Raw genomic sequence first — 20,542 nt, 5'->3', positions numbered from 1 at the left:
TGTATGGTGTCATTAGATCGTTATATCAAGCAATACTTAGTCTTAATTTGAGTTGTAAGTCAGCAGGTAGAATCGAAGGAAGTACAGGAAGATGGTTTTAATGTGAAATCTGGTGTTAGACAAGGATGTACACTATCTCCTCTGTTATTCATTGTCTTATATGGATCACATTATGAAGGAAAGTGGTATTAAATCTGATATCAAAATTGGAGATGTTAATGTCAGCTCTTTGCTTTATGCAGATGATATTATACTTATAAATAAATATGCTGCAAGTCCAAGATTCCCTGACTAAATTGAATAACTGTTGTAATAGATATGGTATGAAGGTCAGCAATAACAAGACAAAGACAATGAAAATATCAACTGCATTGTGAATAGAGAACCTATAGAACAAGTAAAACATTTCAGCTACTTAGGCATGATTTTTAGTGAAGATGGTAAATTAAATATGGAAATAGACCAACAGAATCAACAAAGCTGTATGGTAGAAGTCAATTGAATAAATTTATATGGAATAAGAGAGAAATTAGTCAAAAAACTAAATTAGCTGTTTTCAAGACAGTCTTCAAACCAGTTTTAACTTATGGATCTGAGAGCTGGGTTAGAAGTAAAACACTTGACCAAGGACTAGAGACCGCAGATATGAGAGTCCTGAGAAAGATTATAGGCGTGAACAGATGGCATCAATGTCAATATCATTTTAAAAATGAGGATATTAGGAAAGAACTTGACATTGTTAGCATCCAGGAATGTGTTAGCAGAGTTGATCGCAGGTGGTAAGGTCACTTAAACAGAATGGGACAGGAAAGATTAGCAAAACAAGTGTTCTCTGCCAGGTTGGCAGGAAAAAGACCCAGAGGAAGACCAAGATATAGGTGGATTGATACAGTAAAAACTGTCTTAGAAGAAAGAAATATAAGATCTGATCTGACAATGTTGGAGCCTTGACAGGTAATAGATTGAAATGTGTAGAAATGCTTATGTGTTCATCATACATGTTGTTTAATATAATTATTTACTTATACGTGTTGTGTAAGTAAATAATTATAGGAGAGAATGACTAGTGTTTGGATTTTTTTGGTCAAATATATTTATTTTAAACTAAGTTATACCAACTAGTTTCGTCAATGTTGGCTGTTGGCTTCATCAGGGTTAAAATTATTTAACTTAAACACTAAAATACTGTTTGCACTGAAACCATAAATGGACCGAATACAATAGCATTTTTATAAAAGCAGAAGAACGCATACATCACATCTATATCACGTGTGTGATCTACTAGTTATTATGTAGGGACGTTCTGTAGTCGGCAGCAAAATTTAATTCTGGCATGTTGAAAGATCTAATGAGGGTCTTCCAGATCTCGGGGAGAACTTTATGGTTTTCAGTGCAAACAGTTTTTTAGCTTTTAAGTGTTCTTACATTTGTAATTTTAACCCTGATGAAGCCAACAGCCACAGTTGGCGAAACTAGTTGGTATAACTTAGTTTAAAATAAATATATTTGACCAAACAAAACCCAAATAGTAGTCATTCTCTCCTATAGTTCTCGTGATCAAAAATTTACTTGATAATAAAATAGCCATTTTATTATCAAGTAAATAATTATTTATTGACATTGCTGATGTTTTGCTGGTGTTATAACCAGCATCTTCAGAACACAAAAACACAGTTTGTCACAATATGCGAGACTACAACAACAACATGGTGTAACAAAGGGACTAGTTTAACAAAATTGTAGCAACAACACAAGACTAAAGTCCTAATTAGGCATCCACTATCAAAAAAAAAAAAAAAGAGAGAGAGATCGAGAGAGAAAGCAGGTACTAGTTATGTCTTAAGATGACTGTCTCTCAAATCTTAGGGAAATTTATACAGCCATATTTGTTGAGATTCAGAATATGTTTCAAGGCTTTTGTTGCTTCTAAAAACAATCTCTCTGACTTGTAAACACTTCTGTGCAGTACTTTTGTTTTCTTCCAGTTGATCCTGTGTGCAGGGATACCAAAGCATGGTCTGCTATGCCCAACTTGCCATAGTGATAGTGTCAGATGTATCTTTTATGTTCACTGATGCGGATGTCCACAGTTCTTCCTGTTTGACCATAGGAAGCTTGATCACATGATCAGGGTACTTCGTAGACTCCTGGGTATGATAAAGGAGGGATGCTGTCATTGGGTGAACAGATGAGAGTTTGCTATTTTGACACACTGTCTCTATACAGTGCATAGTTGATGTTTATTGAGAATTCTGGATATTTTTGCCGATGTATGGGATGGTGACTATTTTGTTATAGTTCTCTGTAGTGGATAGTGGGAGGGGTTTCTTAGGAGCATTTAGTATTTTGTTTATCTTATGGGGATTATTGCCATTGGCCAAGAAGGTGTGGCGTAAGTGAGCCAGTTCAGCAGCAAGAGCAATGTCATTGAAACAGATTGCTTGCTCTGTGGGTTAGCATTTTTAAGATACCATACTGTTGAGAAGGGTGATGGTGTGATTGTTTGTGTAAATATCTCCCTGCATGTGTGGGTTTTCTAAAAACTGAGAATGATAAGGAACCATCTAGAAGATGTGTGATTAGCATATCCAGGAAGAGCAGACAGTTATGAGCTTCCAGTTCCATTGTAAAGTGGATTTTTGGATGTTGGCTATTTAAATGTGCTAAGAATGTATCCAATGTGCCTTGGCCATTGGATACATTCTTAGCAAGCACATCGTCAACATAACGTTGCCATGTTGGTTTGAGAGTGGCTGTATTGATAGCTAGTTTTTCCAGGTGTTCTGTGTAAAAGTTGGCTAATGGGGAGAGAAAGGGGGGAGCTCAAAGCTGTTCCATCTAATTGTTTGTATATTTTCACTTTCCATGTGAAATATCCTGCATGTGTTGTGAATTTAAATAGTTCAAATATATCAGGGGGAAAGTGTGACTTTAGCAGATTAAGGGTTTCAATTAGTGGTACATTTGTGAATAGTGAGGTGATATCAAAGCTCACCATTAAGTCTGAGCTTTTTAAGGTATGGTGTTCTAAAATACTTTTTAGGTGGGCAGAATTTTTGACAAAGGAGAGACAATTGTTTGTGAGAGTGGCTAGTAGCTTAGCTAAATGTCTAGCCAGTTTGTATGTGGGACTATTTATACTATCTACAATAGGGCGTAAGAGTGTACCTTGTTTGTGAATTTTTGGTTCTCCATATATCCTGAGTGTGTTTTAACATGGATGGGCTTGAGTTTGTTTACTGTTTCTTTAGGTCAGGAAGTGACTTATTTCAGTAATTTACACACCTTATTCTTCTTTTTTGTGTTGGTGGGATTGTGATCTATAATTTTATATGTTGACTGGTCTTGTAAAAGTGTGTGCATTTTGTTTTCATATTCTGTTGCATCCATCACCATGGTGGACTGTTAAACTAGTCCCTCATGATCTGTGGTGTTAAACAACTCCATAGATCATTTTCTTGGAGTTGACAGTTCAGAAAGTTAGAATAACAGATTTCATAAGCTAGAGCAATCATAGTACAGTAGATATGAAATTGATACATAAAAAAAAAATGTTTATAATTAATAGGGATAAAATTTTCTGAAATTTTTTATAGGGCTTATGTTCAGCCTCTGTGATTTCTCTACCTCATTCCCATGGTTGGATTATTGTTTAGCCTTCCAATCCAAGATGTGCCAAGACTACACAAATAAAAAATGGCTTACATCAAGAATTCCATCCTCCTTTAATGCTTATACTCAAGCCTGAAAGAGCAAAAAGCAGGAAACTTGCAGCCTGTCCAAACAGCAGCCAAGCCTTTTGGTCACTTGCCAAAGCAATTTGTCATAACTTTTGCCAACACTATTCCCATCCATATGATATCCAGATGGCTCTATTGTATCATCACCCACAGAAAAAGGCAATCTCTTGGTTCCACAGTTTGCCTCCAATGCATGCATAACTGACCATGGTAAATGTCTCCCCCCGCCCCACTCCATCCATTCCACATTCCCAATATGCAATGCAGTTTATATCCTTTCACCAGAAAGAGATCAGAAAAATATTCTCCAGATTAGACACAAAAAAGTCTCCTAGCCCTAATGACATTCCTCCAGTTGTTCTGAAAGCTTGTACACACAACCACCAATATGGATTCTATTGCTGCCAATCAACAGGAAATCTACTTATCAACCCTGGACAAATTCCATGAAGAAGTTTGTTGAATCTCAAGTGGTTGCACTTAATATCTCTAAAGCTTTGTGTCTAGCATAAAGACTTACCAAACAAACTCCTATCATTTGGTTTGTCCCAGGACTTTTGCACTGGATTGCCAGCTTTCTGTGTGTGTGTGCACACTATGTGTGATGGTTTGTGATTCTTTATCCTCTCACCGTTCATCCAATGCTTGGGTTCCACAAGGTTCTGTTCTCTCACAAACCCTCTTCCTTTTGTATATCAATGACCTACTTCAGTTATTCACCTACTTCAACCTACAGAACATCACCCACCACTGCACTCATTTCTGATCTCCAAGCCATCCTCCAGCGAGGTTCAAATAACCTCATCTATTTCAATCCTAGTAAAACCTAGTTCTGCCTTATTTCTCACAAAAAAAGAACTTTTCTCCCATATTATCTTTGATTATACTCAAATTTCCAGACAAGATGAGATTTCCCTTCTTGGAATCACCCTGATATCAAGTCTCTCTCTCCTGGCATAAACACATCCCAATTTTGGATTTTTAATAGAACATCTTATTTGTCCAAAATATAAGAGAAGACAATTGCAAGGGACCTGTTAAACACCTGGAAAGAGAGCGATAACTGTTTATTCTTTGTGGAAGGTAACATGGAGATTTTATATAGGAAAGAGAAAGTAATCATCAAATTATACTTTTTCAGAATCCTTGCAATTGGTTAAGAGATTACAATACCTATAGAAGAACTCCATTTACAGAATCAGAGTTCTTAGACTCGTAAGTCTCTATTATGCACTGGATCTTTTTTTTTTAATTGAAGTCATTCTGCTACATGATTCATCAGTCCAGTTCTTGTTTAAGGTGAGAGGGGTTGGAGCAGATGATGTTTATTCTATACTCTGTTGAGAAGCATTTTAATGTTGCCAGTTTTCTAAGAAGTATGATGTGTCTATTATGTTGCATGTATCAGCCAATGAGGGGTGGTTTACAGTATATCGAAGTTGTCAGCACACCAAATCTGAGGAATCATGCAGCAAGAATGGCTTTGACTCAAAGAAGATCTATTACATAAAAGAGACTTTCAAGCCTAGATTTCCTATCCTGCACATCACTAAAACCTCTGATCCAATTGCCAGGATCCTGAAACAGTATAACGTGGTTCTCACCTTCTTTCCTGTTGGAACTCTCCTTTCCATCTTACCTTTTACCAAGAATAAGCAATTGCCTCTTTTCCTTACAGGTGTTTTCCATGTTCCTTGTGAGTGTCTTCTGTCATATTTCAGACAAACAGGACATTCTGTTGAAAAGAGACTGCAAGAGCATCAGTCCTACATCCTCTTAAAAAAAAAAAACCATAAGTCTGATCTAGTATAGGCCCCCTACCTTTTACATTAGTGCCATTTCACATTTGAGCATCTGTTCAAAGGGGAAACAATTCTGCATTACCCAAACTTGAACAATAATGACCATGTTTCCCTAGCAAAAATTTGGGAAAGCATTATTATTACTATTAACACCAGTCCCTCAAGGAGTCACACTCATCACAGGAGATACACACTATCACACACAAAACTGTGCTTTTAAGCCTTAAACACATTCACTGTCTGCATTCACCACATTTTCATGCACTGCATTTCACTCACCCACCAACCACTCTCAATGTAAAGAACCTACCCTCACTCCTTTCTTTTACTGTCCTTATTTAGTTTCTAGGGGATAGCCTCTTGTTCTACTTCCTCTCCCATTCCACGAAAAATTTCTTCCATGTTAACCTGGTAACCTCTGGCTAACTATTTCTGGGGATAAAAGAAACTCACTTTTATTTATTTTTTTATATATCTGATCCACACATGAAAGGCCACAATACCTATGGCACATAAGTGCTGTGTGGGGGCAAGAGGAACAGAAGGAGGAATCTGATCACATTTTGCTGAGGGTGGGGGAAAGCAGAGTGAGGAACACTCTTCCAAAGAACACAAGTAGATGGAATGGTGGAATTCGGTGAGTTTCAAGATGGATTGTAAAGGGTGTTGGTTAGCAATGGCTTTTGTTTTAATAATTTTGGAGAAGAGTGGAGGCATGATAGTGACCACTTCAGCAGAGCACTGTCCATGAAAGTATCTGTAGAAGAGGTACAAGGCAGAAACTGAGAGGGATTGAAGTGGATATGTGAGTGAAGGATCATTAATTAGCCAGATTGTCCTCTGCTGGATAGAATTGAGCAATCTTAGAATTTTGGGGCACCACCCCAAATATGGGAACAATATTCCATGGCTGGGCAGATTTGGGCTTTGTCTCTTAGGCCAACAAGTTAAAAATCACATTACGGTTAATAAATAGCAGCAAAATATAATGATATTTAATCAATACTAGATCACTGTCAAAAAGTGTAATGGACACATTGTAGGAAGTCTGCATCTGCAGTAATTAATGTTTTATATGAAAATCTGTAAATGCAATACGAATGATGTTTCAAAGGAATTCAGTTTCATTATCATGATTTTTTTCTAATGTATCTTTAAGAATTGAGATACTATGATAGTTTCACATAATATAATTGCATTACTAGTTTCTTATCAATAGTCTTCCAAATTTGATAATGAATTCTGAAGTAAAATAAATGACCAGACAAAAAAAAAATTGTCTGGTCATTTATTTCAGATTTCCTCAAAACTGAAAAGCTTTAGCATCTTTATTGTACCTATATCAAAAATTCTGAGCATCTGTGATCTATTTATTACCTACTTTATTTTGTATAGTGCCATTTTCATGAATTCCAACTTACCAGTCTTTTGTATTTCCATATTCAAATTTCATAGCTATTGCAGTGATTCCTGTTGAAGTTTCTGGAATGAAAATAAATTTCCAGCCTGGATGGCTGAATAGTTAGCATATTCACTTTCCAAAAAGTAGGCTGCTAGTTGGAATGTGGATATCATCCGTGTGGCTTGAAAAGGTTCATGTTTGGTTTTTAGAGCAGTTTCCGAACTTGGTAAAAAATTAATAAAAAAATAAAAATGCAAAAATGTATATTAAATTAATAGAAATGGGGAAAAAATCAACTAGCACCAGCCCACAGTATGAATGTACCCTAGGTTTACAGGGTACATTCATAGGTAACCTTTCATGGATAGCAGCCACATATTAAAAAAAATAATAACTAAAATTTTTTACACGCTGTTTCATATGTGTGACAGTTCATGTTCTCATGGTCATTTCATTCCCAGTCTTCATTCAGTGTATGTCTTTAAAGTGCCTTTGATAATGCTAGCTTAAACTGGTGAAATGTCAGCATATAAATATTTAATTTAGTTAATAAATTATTTAATTTCATTTCAATTAAATGTAGTTTTTATTTCAGAAACTTCAATATGAATTGCCATTATTTTGATATATGACATTGTTCCTTCTCCATGTGAAGTAGTACTGTGTGTGTGTGTGTGTGTGTGTGTGTGTGTGTGTGTGTGTGTGTGTGTGTGTGTGTGTGTGTGTGTGTGTGTGTGTGTTAGAACTCCTGTAATAGATTAATTAATTTGAATTTATCCATATATGCTGATCAAAGAAAGTAATAAATTCAGAATACTTATTTAATATTTATAAATTGATTTGGTAAAAATCAATTTACATTGATTTTAAAGATAAAATGCACAGATGTTTCAGTTATTATATATATTGTATATATGTTCTTTTTAACTTTGTTTCCAAGTAAAATGTGTCTACATATATTGTATTTTTCTCCTCTCTCTCTTAGGGTGGTTATCCAGCCAGGTTAAAAAAAGTGTTAATCGTGACAGCACCACTTTGGTTTAAAGCTCCATTTAAGATTCTAAGACTGTTTGTTAGGGAAAAACTCAGAGATAGGGTAAGCGAATAAAGAAAAATTATTTTAGATTAATACTGTATATATATATATATATATATATATATACCTCAAAGACAAATAAGTATGAAAAATATACTTGAAAAATAATAACACACTACAGAATTACCACACAAGAACTGTTTGTAATAAATTTAGTTTAATCTTTTATACAAGTGTAAGCAAACAAAGTTTGCGCCTGAAGGATCTTCAGGACTGAGGCAACTTGTCGTAAAGTTGAACCAAGCTCTCATCACTCCTTGTCTTAGTATCTCCCAAAGTGGCTCCCACTGTTGAGACCTCAATAAGGGTCGAAACCGGTCTGGGTAGTGGCCCTTCCCTTAATGCATAGCATTATACATGGCTGCAAAGAGATACTAAGACAAGGAGTGATGAGGATTTGGTCCACCTTTACCACGAGTTACTTCAGTCCTGAAGATACTTCAGGTGCAAACATTGTTTGCTTACACTTGGATAAAGGATTAAACTAAATTTATTATAGTCTTACCAAGTGGGGGGGGGGGGGAGAAAAAAACTTCCAAGAACTGTTTGTGTACTGACCATCTTATTTATCAAACTATAAATATGATACATGGTGCTTAAGGATTAAAGTCGTATAACTGAGAGGAGATCGCCACATAGCCTTTAAAGGAATGTGGAGAACCTACCAGGGCTTTTGACCTAATGTCCAATCCTGACCTCCTTGTGGTCCATCCTGTTGGGTATCTACCTGGATGATGCTGAACGAATCAGGATGAACTGACAATTTGGGATTTAGCTGACCAAATTGTATTCTTCTTGGCTTAAACCACAAGTAAAATGATAGTACAACATGACAGAATTTCATGCCGGCTGGGGCATCACCCAGTTCAACAAGGGCCCCTGTTGTTTTCACCAGGGCAAATAGCAAAAAGTCAGCTACTGAAACAAATCCTGAAACACACCCCAACTCAATATCACCAGAGTTCAAAATTGGTACTATCAACATAAGGAAACTGAATGGCAAAGAAATGGAACTAGCAGAAAAATTGGATAAGTACCAGATTAACATAATAGATGTGACTGAAACAAAAAAGACAAAAACTTATGAGATCTTTCTAAGCAATAAATACAAAATGTCATATACTGGCAATAACAATCAGGAAAAGGAATTAGAAGTTATAGTATTCAACATTAAATATGAAGCTAATCTTCTTGAATGACAGGCAATATCGAGTAGAGTGATGTGGCCAAATATCAGAATGGAGAACTGGACGATGAGAGTTATTTGTGTCTATGGTCCCACAGAAGATTCTACTAAAGTAGAAGTGTTAGGAAGAATTTTTTGAGGGTCAAAAAAAGCTCCCTAACTGTATGTTATTCCTATTATTGTTTTAAACTACTGTACTGATGATGTCCTAAGATACTTAGGATGAAATATTTACAATTAAATAATTTTCATTGTGGTTAATACGTGTGTTTCTTTTAATTATGATCGCACCACAAGTTTCGTTATTTAAAAAAAAAAAATTTTAAAAAAATAGATAACCAGGTTTTAACATGTATATGTTTATTTGTACTAGATGTATTTCTTAAACATGTTTCACTGTCTATATGGCTAACAGTATCTTCAGGAGATTGCTTAACATAAGTAAAAAACCAACAGAAATTTTTTTTTTTTTCTAACAGCTGCTGATATCTATAAATTGAAAAGACTGGAATGATAGTTTGATCAAGAGTATTGTTAGACATGTTGCTTGCAGTCTCTACATTGTTGTGTAAACTTTGTATGTGATTGCTGGCAGAAGACAGGTCTTCAGTGTTATACATAGTAATTAATGACTTCCAATTGCAAAGGATTCTATTTAGCAAATCACCTCAGAGATGATTCTGTCAAGAATGTGTCAAAGTAATTCTCTTCTAAGCAGGGCATGGAGGAAATATATCTAGTAAAAAATATATATATATATGTATGAGTTAAAATTTAGTTATCTATTATTAAAACAAAACTATTCATAGTGAATCACATGCAAATTCTGTTCTGGCTGATATGCAGTATCAGCCAGATATTGGACAATACATGCAAATGTATCATCTTTACAGAGAGAAGGTTCATTCCTTAGAAAAGCTTAAATGCAAGAAAGTATCGCCTTCCAACATGCTTAACTTTTTGCAGATAATGCTATAATCCCTACATTTTTAAGAATGAAAGAAAATATGCATTTTGCAAAAGCATGGAGGATATATAGAAGCACAAGTTTTGCTCTTTTGCAAACTGAAAAAAAAAAACATATCACCTACATTGTACTCCAGCTAATGCAATATCTCTAAACATATGGAATGCCTTTCGAAGAAAGTCTCAAGAATAGACAAAAATTATGTAATTTTGATAGTTTATTTTTCACTCGGTCAGACTATAATAAAGGTCGAAACTAGTCTGGGTAGTGGCCCTTCCCGTAATGCATAACATTATACATATCCGTAAGGAGATGTGTTTTGCATTATGGGAGATACTGAGATAGGAGTGTTGGTAGCTTGCTCCGCTTTTGCAAGGAGTTGCCTGGCGTTGTATCACTTTACCCCAGTCCTGAAGATACTTTCAGGTGCAAACTTTGTTTGCACACACTTGGATAAAGGATTAAACTAAATTTAATAAAGATTATGTAAGAAAAATTCAAGCAGCTACACAATACAGTTCACAAAAACAAAACTTTTCTGAATTCTAATTAATTTGTATTAAATTTTTCAAACTATAATCTTACTAATTTAAAAGCTTCAGTTCTAAACAAAGACTTTAATTATGCCATCACTTCTAGACACATTCCAAAAGTGGACATATGAACCAATATTGAAAAAGCTATTAAATTTTCTGTCATCTCAGGAAGAGGCATTATCCACAAGATTACTTAGTGCTTCAGTTTTATTAAACATTTGTTTAGAGAAAGATTCTTTGAGAAGTTTACGTAACAGTGATGAAATCATTGTGCTTAAGGCAGACAAAGAGAATTCAACAGTCATTTTAAAATATGCAGACTATCACACCAAGATCACCTCCAATTTATCAGACACTTCCACTTATTCAGAAATGGATCATGATCCCATTTGGTTGTCACATGCAAAAACTAATGATTTGATCTCCAGTATGGGCTTACCTCTGTTATTACCTTTAATCACCAACTTATACATGGAAAAATTTCAAGAATTGCTATAGCTCAGGTGACATTAAAACCACATGTATGGTTGAGATATGTGGATAAGATCTTTATCATCTGGAAACATACCCCCAAAAACCTTGAAGATTTTGCACATTTTCTGAATAATTGACATCCAAAAATAAAATTTACATTACAAGTAGAAAAGAATGGAAAATTACAACAGGTATTCCTTGCTTAATGCAGTGAAATTAATTGCGGCAATCCTTTGATATACGCGGCAAGAGTTTTGATTAACGTGCTTTTAACCCTACAAAACTCGCAGCTGATCTGACATGCAAAATGTTTAATATAAATATTCTTACACAATTCAGTGTATAACTTGGAGGTCATGAGTAGCTGTGCATTCATATATGTTACGAGTGATATTCCAAACTGTTTTTTATTGTCAGTTTGGTTTAACACATGTTATGTAAAAGTTTGTGATATTTGACAGTAAATTGTATCTGAGAGATACCGCGACCTCTGATGTCAGTATAGCATGGTTTAGGTTTCTTTTTATTCTTTGTTCAATAATTTCTAGATTGTAACTGAAAATAAATAAACCATCATGTATTACTGAAATAGAGAGCCAAAGGCTTATTTATACATGTCTTCTAGGAGATGTGCTTTACATTATGGAAAATACTAAGGAAAGTGATCTGGTGCTTAATCCACCTTTACTAAGAGTTGCCCATAAGGTCACTCATGCTTGCATCTGCCGAAACGTTTAGTTTCTATATATTCGGCATGAAATTGTTGTAGTTTCTATATTCGGCTACAAAATAATGTTGGATTCAATATTCACTTAATTGTACCATCATGTATTATATTTGCAGTGTTTTTTCTTTATGTTTTATTGCTTGTTTGCCGAGGTCTGGAGAGTCATTTTGCTTGTTATCGTAGAAATTATACAGATAAGAAAAAACTAAAACTCTTCAAACAACTTTTGATAACTTCTTTTGATAAAAAAAATTGCAGTAAATAATGTAGGTACAAGTATTTATTAAACATTTACTTTGCATTCATTTTTTCCCTTTCCTGAAAGAGTACCATATAAAACGAATTATTAATAAAGTGATTGATCATGGACGAATTGTAATTTTTACCATTGATTAATAGATTTGATTAATGCAATTTTGATATACGCAGTAACATCGAGGGATAAACCACGTTAATTGAGGGATACCTGTATTTCTTGACATCCTTGTCAGCATTGCTGGAGGATTATCATCAGAAGTCTGTAGGATAGAAACCCACACAGGCAGGTACCAAGAAACAAGTTCATTCCATCACCCTCAACAAAAATTAACTATGACAAAACCTTGACAAATAGAGCTATAAACATACTAAAAAATGATGAAACCAAATGAAAACAAGAACTTCAAATCCTATTTAATCAGTTCCTCCAAAATGGCTACTCCAAAAAACAGATATTAAAAAAAAAAATTTTTTCTGATTTTTATTTTTATTTTTTATCTCATTTAAATAAAAAAAAAATTATCTGATAAACCATCCCATGATAACCCAGAAATTAATTACAAAGGCACGCTATCTTAACATACGTTGGCAATGCATCAAGAAAACTTAACTGATTTATAATTGAGAGATTGCTGTAACACTTGTGGTGGTTATGCATTTCTTTTAATATTGAGTTGTGTATAGTATACCTAATGGTTTTATATATTACTACAGTTGAAAATGAGGTTCACCTGTGGATGGTAGCAGAGTGTCATTTCATATCTGTACAGGACTCTGTGGTGTCAGTTACTGACTTCTTCAAATATTTCTATACTACATTGCAAGCTGTTCTTCATATCAGCCAAATTTCAGAAACTTGTTATTTTGTTTATACTTATATTAAATGCATATTAAATTTTTAATTCCAGTATTTCTCAAGAAACATGAGACTGAAAATTTCTTCAGCATTTTAAATGCTTGAATGCCAACACAAGTAGGATTAATTGTAACTATTAAGAGTAATAATGCTATTTTCATGCTTCCAGCCAAAACTTCTAACATTATCAGTATAACTGAAGTTGAGTTGAGTGGTTCTTTGTTAGAGAAAATTATATTGAACACACCAAGAACAGAAACCTGTTTTTTACGAATAAATTACATAATTTCTTATAGAAATTATTTGCCATTTTGATTTGATTTTATGAAAGTGATTTAGCTAACATTTTTCATTGCTTTATGAAATATCTAATGATAACACATTTTGCCCTTTTTTTTTTTTTTTTTTCAAACAATTACATCTTTCTCTCTCTCTCTCAAGCACACATATTCAGAGAGAGAGAGAGAGAGAGAAATGTGAGAAATTTAGTCGAAAATGTTTTATCAAATACCAATAGCTTATTATATAATAGTTTTTATAATGAGCCTTCCACAAGAAGAGACATCCATCCGTGGTCATAATAGCTTGAACCATGCTAATTGCTACACCCTACTCTTTAATCAAGTCAGATCTTCATAACAACATGAGTAAATTAATTCTATTAAATAATTGATTTATTATCAGTACTGCCTTCTGTGTTGAAAACAATTTCTGCAGTGCAACTTTCCACAATATACGGTTCATCCTACACTGATAATATGCATTCTGTAGTGCTAATTCAAGCAATCCATTGTTTTTACTGTCCATAGATTGTATATAAGATATAGGAAAGCTTGTCTTATTCCCTAACAATGATCAAATAAAAATTCCACTTGCACTGTAATTACGGTTGTATCAACTGTATATCAGAATGCATTATTGCATTAATTTTAAAATTAATTTGGTCTAGATTTTTTGACATTATGGATATTTCTTCATCTTTACTAATGAAGAACATTAGAATAAAAATTCTGCACAACTCTTTTTTAGAAAAGGATGCTTTTAGATCTAAATCATTAGATTCATAACTTTGGTCCAAATATATGACAGTTTGTTTTGTTTTAATTTTACGAAGTGGTCACATCCAATAAAAGCTGAAATCTTATACTATCCTGCTACCACGGATGGACTAAAGGCATATGATACATAAACAGGAGAAAATTCAAAGGTTAATAATGTTATAATGTTGCTTTGGCCATCTGCAAATTTGTAGTTTTTTGGAAATGTGATTAAGAAAACTTACTTTATGTGTCAATAATATTTGTCAGAATGATGATTTCATAGTTGGCAATGAATGGATAAAAGGGACAGAATTATAGATTCAGAGTGAGAATGTTTATGGAAATATCTGGAAAAAGAAAAAGTAGCACATCTGCTTGGTAGGAGAATAAATGAAACATTTTTGTTTTTCTGTTGAGTAGCATATAAACCTCCATAAAAGCTTTCCTATAACAAATTTCATGCTGATCCAACCACTGTAGAAAGTAAGTTGCTCAGATAAAAAAAAAAAAAAAAAAAAAAAAAAATAGAGGCTATAAGAGAAATCCCCTCAACACATGCACACACTTGTCAGATAGAGATTTTCCATAGATGTGATATGTTTATGACAGTTGAAGCTAAAATACATCATGTTATTAAAATAGATTTTTGTAATAATAAGACAGGATTGAAGTTAGTGCAGTTATTTTTTATTCCAGTGAGATAGTATGGAAATTTATTTAAGAAATTGTTTACAAGTTTTTTGAGATCTTGCCTCTTTGCATATTGCAGAATTTCTGAAACAAGGATGAATATGAAATACTTCATCAACCAAACTGTGAATTAGATATTAACTGTTTCAGAAGTATTCAGGAAGCTTTATAAAACTGAATGGTGTTGAATTTTGATGCGTTTAAACCGACCCACTTGTGTTTGTAACATTAACTTCTCTCTCTCCCTCTCTGCCAACCAATGATTTCAGGATTATTGATCCTTTATCCATAACATTTACCTTATCTTCTTCTTCTTTTTTTTTTTTTTTTTTTACATATGTACTCTGAGTTGAGTTTTTCTTTTAAAGCAGTAATGAAAACAGCCATTTAGTATATTATTTAAATTTTTATGCATTTATTATGTTGCACTGACAGTTTACTTCTTGTTTCTTTAGGTATATATGGTTAACATTTCTCAATTAGCTCTTCATATTCCTGCTTCTTCATTACCTAGAGAATTAGGTGGAAATCTTCATGTTGACCACAAAGCTTGGCTGTTGCAATGTATAAAATCCGTGACTAATCGGTATGGGGATCTACTTTCTCTTCCCTCTTCCCCATCTATACCAAATTGTACACTGATGAGTTCTAAAGATGGGAGTGGAATGCAGAATGGTGCTCACGGTGGTCTTCATAATCTTCTGAGCAGCGAAGGAGAAGGTGAAACTGATGAATCTAGTGAACATCAAAGCTCAGTGCATGAAAAGCAAAATTCAGAAGATAGAGAAAAGGAGGTGGAAGTAACAAAGGAAATAAAAAATAAAACTCTAAATAAGAAACAGGATACTATACTCTTATCTCCTGAATCAGCTGCTGATATTACAGAAGATGAAGAGAAGCATTTATCTAGTAGTTCTGCATCCTCATCTCTATCAGATGAATCACTTCATACTGATGATGGACAAGGCATGTCTTTAGAAGAGTTCATTGAACATCTTCAGAAAAAAGGAAGAAAAGGTCTTTATCAAGAATATACTGAAATTAAAGCCAAAGGTCCTGATGGCACGTTTGAAACTTCAAGGTATGTAATTTATTTGTTTGTTCCTTGATCTGAATAGATTTATTCTTTGTTATGCAATTTAGAATTGTAATCTGGTGTTGCAGTTGCTAATAAATCCAGTTTAATTAAGAAATATTTGCATATAAATAATATTTTTGCCTACCAAAAATATTATTTATATGCCTCCATAGCTCATTTGGTAGCAGTGTTGTCCTTCACTGTTGCTCTCTCTCTCTGAATGATCCTCATGTTATAGGAGTTGTAAATAAATTCTAATTCCTTTCCCGTTTTTTAAAATATGTCGTTAAAGAGTAAAATTAGTTTAAATATATGAGAAAACAGACCTACACATTTCAGTATTCAGGAATTTTTGTTAACAGATCTTTATAAGAATATATAGTAATTTCCGATTTACAACCTTTTTGACTTAGGATGGGCTCATCAGAACAGAAGTTGAGAACTGACTGTCTATTGTTTGTTTGTTAAAATTAAGTGATGCACTATGATGGTACAATGCAAGACATCCTGTCCAGGACATTACCCAGTTAAACAAGGGAGAAACTTCTATTTTTGGCAAGGAACCAAAGTGAAATGTTGACTACTGGAACATCATGTTTAGCAAAACTAAAGAGTGAAATAATCATGTATCAAACAGCAATAGAAAATAAGTGGAGTTAGCATAAGAGTTAACAGAAATACTATGGTTACCAAGTTGGAGTTACCAAGATGAAGACTAAAAGAAAAATTGCCATAAATATTGTTGCAACATCCACACACCCTCATGTCCACAGAATTGCGTGAGTTCTGTTAGCAGCACAGTGCGCAGCCAACAGTCACATGTTTATTAGTAGAGAGAGAGAGAGAGTTGTCAAGGAGTATGGGTTAACATGCAGTGGGGAGATCACGAGAACCATGTAGCTGTAATAGGTACAATTTGGTCAAAACCAAATTGTATCAAGATACTGTGCTGGAACCTTTGGTACAGCCCCTTGAACAAGATCTTGTTTCACAGTAGGCAGTATACTCCAACAGGACTTAACCCCTGCACATAAGGTGAGGACCACACAACAGTGGTTAAAGGTGAATGTGCCACATATCACCATATCATTTGCCATCTGGAAGTCCCAATCTGAATCCATTGGACTTCAAATTGCAGTTGAAACTTGAGATAGAGAGAGTAACCTGCAAGAAACAACACCATCACCAGCGTGAAAGTGGATTTGGAGTAACCAGTGGCATTTTGCCTGTTGGATGTTGTGCGTGCTTCCATCGATATATGGCCTAATAGACTTTGGGTGTGCAGGAAGGCAAAAGGGGAGACATTTCGAATGTTGAGTACTGCTATATGCACATTATGCATATGGTTTGTACGTGCTGAAAGCTCTAAATGGTGTATTGGTAGATTAAAGGTTTATGCTCTGTTGAAATTGTAATAGTATTTATGGCTAGATTAGGTATAAGATGATTACTCACACAATGCAGGGAATGAAAAAAGGGATGATATCAGTAGCATTTAAAACATGAAGATAGACTAATTGAATGGAAGGCATTTTTAAGTACTGTCATATGGAAATTGGACAGTTTATCTGTGCTTTTCTTATCAAAGGTTCATATTCTGAAGAATACAGAATTTTTTTAAGTCATTAGAAAGAAAGCAGACATTAAAAGTAAATAAAATTGAGCCCTTTGGAGATCTATACAGCAGAGTATGAAATGAATCCCAGACCTAGAAAAATTTGAAAAGGATAGAGCTAACAATAATGGAACTCACATGTTCCAGCACACAGATGTGTATAAGTTTATGTTGAAAGACTACTCAAGAAATGATAAACATCTCTTGAAAATATATGAGTGGATATATTTTCTGCAGGATTTAAAATAGAAATAGTATTTTGCATGTTAGAACAGAGTAAAGGTAACTCTTGTTATACGTGATTTTGTTATCTGCATTTTCACATATGCAGTTTCATTATTGCAGTACATAAGGACTATTGCTGTTTCCTATCTAAGGTGTGGAAGCTTCCATGCATGCACCTTGTTTCTTATCCTCATCTGCTGTGTTCAGTGGCTCAGTGTCCACTTTGTGTTCCTACTGCCTTATTGGTCTATGTGGTATTTGTCTTTATCTGTAAAAAAAAACTTCTGTGCCTTTTTAGCAAGATGTCTGGCAAGAGAAAAACAAAGGAAACTAAGAGTGAAAAGAAGAATGTGAATGAAGACCAAGTGAAGAAAAGGTCTAGGAAATCCCATTCTTTAGAGGTGAAGTTGGAAGTTCTGAATCGGTTTGATAGAGATGAACGTAGTATGGACATTCAAAGGGCCATGGGAATGAGTGATTCTACAATGATAATGGCTGATACAATTTCCTAGAGCGCTCAATCATCTGTGAATCTCAGCGTGACCAGAGTAGCAATCTGAATGTCATGCAATTGAGAAAATGGAAAGGATGCTGGTTTTATGGATTGAGCATCAGAACCAGCAGAACATGTCGTCATCTGGGGTGGTCATATGAGATATGACCACCCCAGATATGAGACATGGCAAACCCGAGCTAGACCCGATCTTACTTCTGACAATATACACTTGATATGTTATATCTGTAGACTGGTCTTCTACTCTCACTTCTTACCCCCCCCCCAGTGCTATTAGAGCAATTTGAGGGCAAGTGGGACTTTTCCTCTCAAACTGTAGTTTCCACTATCTACTAAAAAAAAAAAAAAAAGGCAAGCCTAGTTGCCCTAAAGTGGCAACCACACCACTGGAATACCTATCATCATGCTAGTAACTTGACATAGGGAAAATGCATATTACTTTCCAGTCTCAATGAAATCTAAACTGGATAGAAAACATGGGAAAAGACCACAAATTGGAAAAAGTTAACAAACTTTGGAAAAAGAAAAATCCTACATGGAACATTATCAAAATTTGATGATGTTCCATGTAGGATTGTGGAAGAGAAGCTTGGTGAAGAACAAGCTGGATTCAGGCCAAATAGAGGCTGTGAGGATCAGATTTTCACTTTATGACAGATAGTTGAGAAATCATGGGAATATAACAAAGATCTGTATTTTTAAGTTTTGTAGATCTGGAAAAGGCATATGACAAGGTACCAAGAAAGAAGCTACTCCAAATGCTACAGTTATATGGTGTTAATGGGGCATTATATCAGGCAATACTTAGTCTTAATTTGAGTTGTAAGTCAGCAGTTAGAATTGAAGGAAATACAGGAAGATTTTTTAATGATAAATGTGGTGTGAGACAATGATGTACATTATCCTCTATCTTATTCATTATCTATTTGGATCACATTATGAAGGAAAGTGGTATTAAACCTGATATCAAAATTGGAGGTGTTATTCTGAGCTCTTTGCTTTATGCAGATGATATTATGCTTCTAAATAAATCTGCTACAAGTCTGCAGAATTCCTTGACTAAATTGAATAACTGTTGTAATATATATGGTATGAAGGTCAGCAATAAAAAGACAAAGACAATGAAAATAGGCAGAAACATTGAAAATATCAACTGCATTGTGAATAGAGAACCTATGGAACAAGTAAAACATTTTAACTGCTTAGGTACGATTTTTAGTGAAGATGGTAAATTAAATATGGAAATAGATAACAGAATCAACAGAAAGCTAGTATTGTCAGAAGTCAACTGAATAATTTATATGGAATAAGAGAGAAATTAGCCAAAACACTAAATTAGCTGTATACAGCTAATTTAGTGTTTTGGCTAAATTAGAGACCGACCGCAGATATGAGAGTCCTGAGAAAGATTAGGGGCATGAACAGATGGAAGCAATGGCAATATCATATTAAAAACTGGGATATTAGGAAAGAACTTAATATTGTCAGCATCCAGGAATGCATTAGCAGAGCTAATCTCAGGTGGGGTCACTTAAGCAGAATGGGAGAGAAAAGATTAGCAAAACAAGTGTTCTCTGCCAGGTTTGTAGGAAAAAACCAGGAAGACCAAGATATAGGTGGATTAATACAGTAAAAAGTGCCTTAGAAGACAGAAATATAAAACCTGATAATATTGGAGTCTTGACATTTAACAGACTGGTTTGGAGAAAAATTGTAGATAGGAAGTTGGTATTGATGTAAATTTTTCATGTAGTACTATCATATCTTGTACATCCCTTGAGGGTATATACCAGGAATTTGATGATGATGACTACTAAACGATTTAAAGATGTGCAAAAGTTGACATAATGATTTGGATCCATAAATCAATTAAAGCAAAAATAACTCATTATATATATACTGGAATGAAAGAATATTAGAATGACAGTTAAAATTAAATAAAGCAAGTTATACAGTAGTTGGAGTGTATGCCCCTTGGTATAAGAAATTTATACCAAGAGAGGATTAATAACTATTTAGAAAAAATGTAAGAAAATGAAGACATAGGGAAAGAATGGAATAATATAAAAGAAATTATTACATTAGCAGCATTTGAAAGTTTAGGAACACACAAAAAAAAAAATCATAGAAATAAAAATAAAATTACATATATTAGACAATGAAATAAAAACAATGATTGAAAATAAAAAGCTGCTGTTTAAAAGATGGTTAAGTACCAAAAAACAAAAAGATGAAATGGGGTATAAAAAAAAGAAGCAATAGCCAAAAGAGAAACTAGAAAGAGACACAGAGAAAGCTGGGAAAAGTTTGTATCATATCTAGAAAATGACATGTAT

At 34.1% G+C, this 20,542-nt stretch overlaps 1 protein-coding gene across 1 annotated transcript in view; it reads left to right on the top strand.

Annotated features, from left to right (window-relative positions):
• LOC150098105 (tyrosine-protein phosphatase non-receptor type 9-like) overlaps window positions 1-20,542 on the top strand; it is a 249,440-nt gene that overhangs the window by 114,711 nt on the left and 114,187 nt on the right. The window contains exons 6-7 of the mRNA XM_090406500.1: window positions 7,930-8,040; window positions 15,230-15,855. Of these exons, the coding sequence (XP_090262626.1) occupies window positions 7,930-8,040; window positions 15,230-15,855 (737 nt within the window). The remainder of the gene's footprint in view (window positions 1-7,929; window positions 8,041-15,229; window positions 15,856-20,542) is intronic.

This window comes from Typopeltis vanoorti, chromosome 16, assembly GCF_054136105.1.
Source record: "Typopeltis vanoorti isolate ZY-2024b chromosome 16, IOZ_Tvanoo_1.0, whole genome shotgun sequence".
NCBI classification, from domain to species: Eukaryota; Metazoa; Arthropoda; class Arachnida; order Uropygi; family Thelyphonidae; genus Typopeltis; species Typopeltis vanoorti.
Note: the sequence above shows the minus strand (reverse complement) of the source record. Positions and strands in the feature narration are given on the sequence as shown.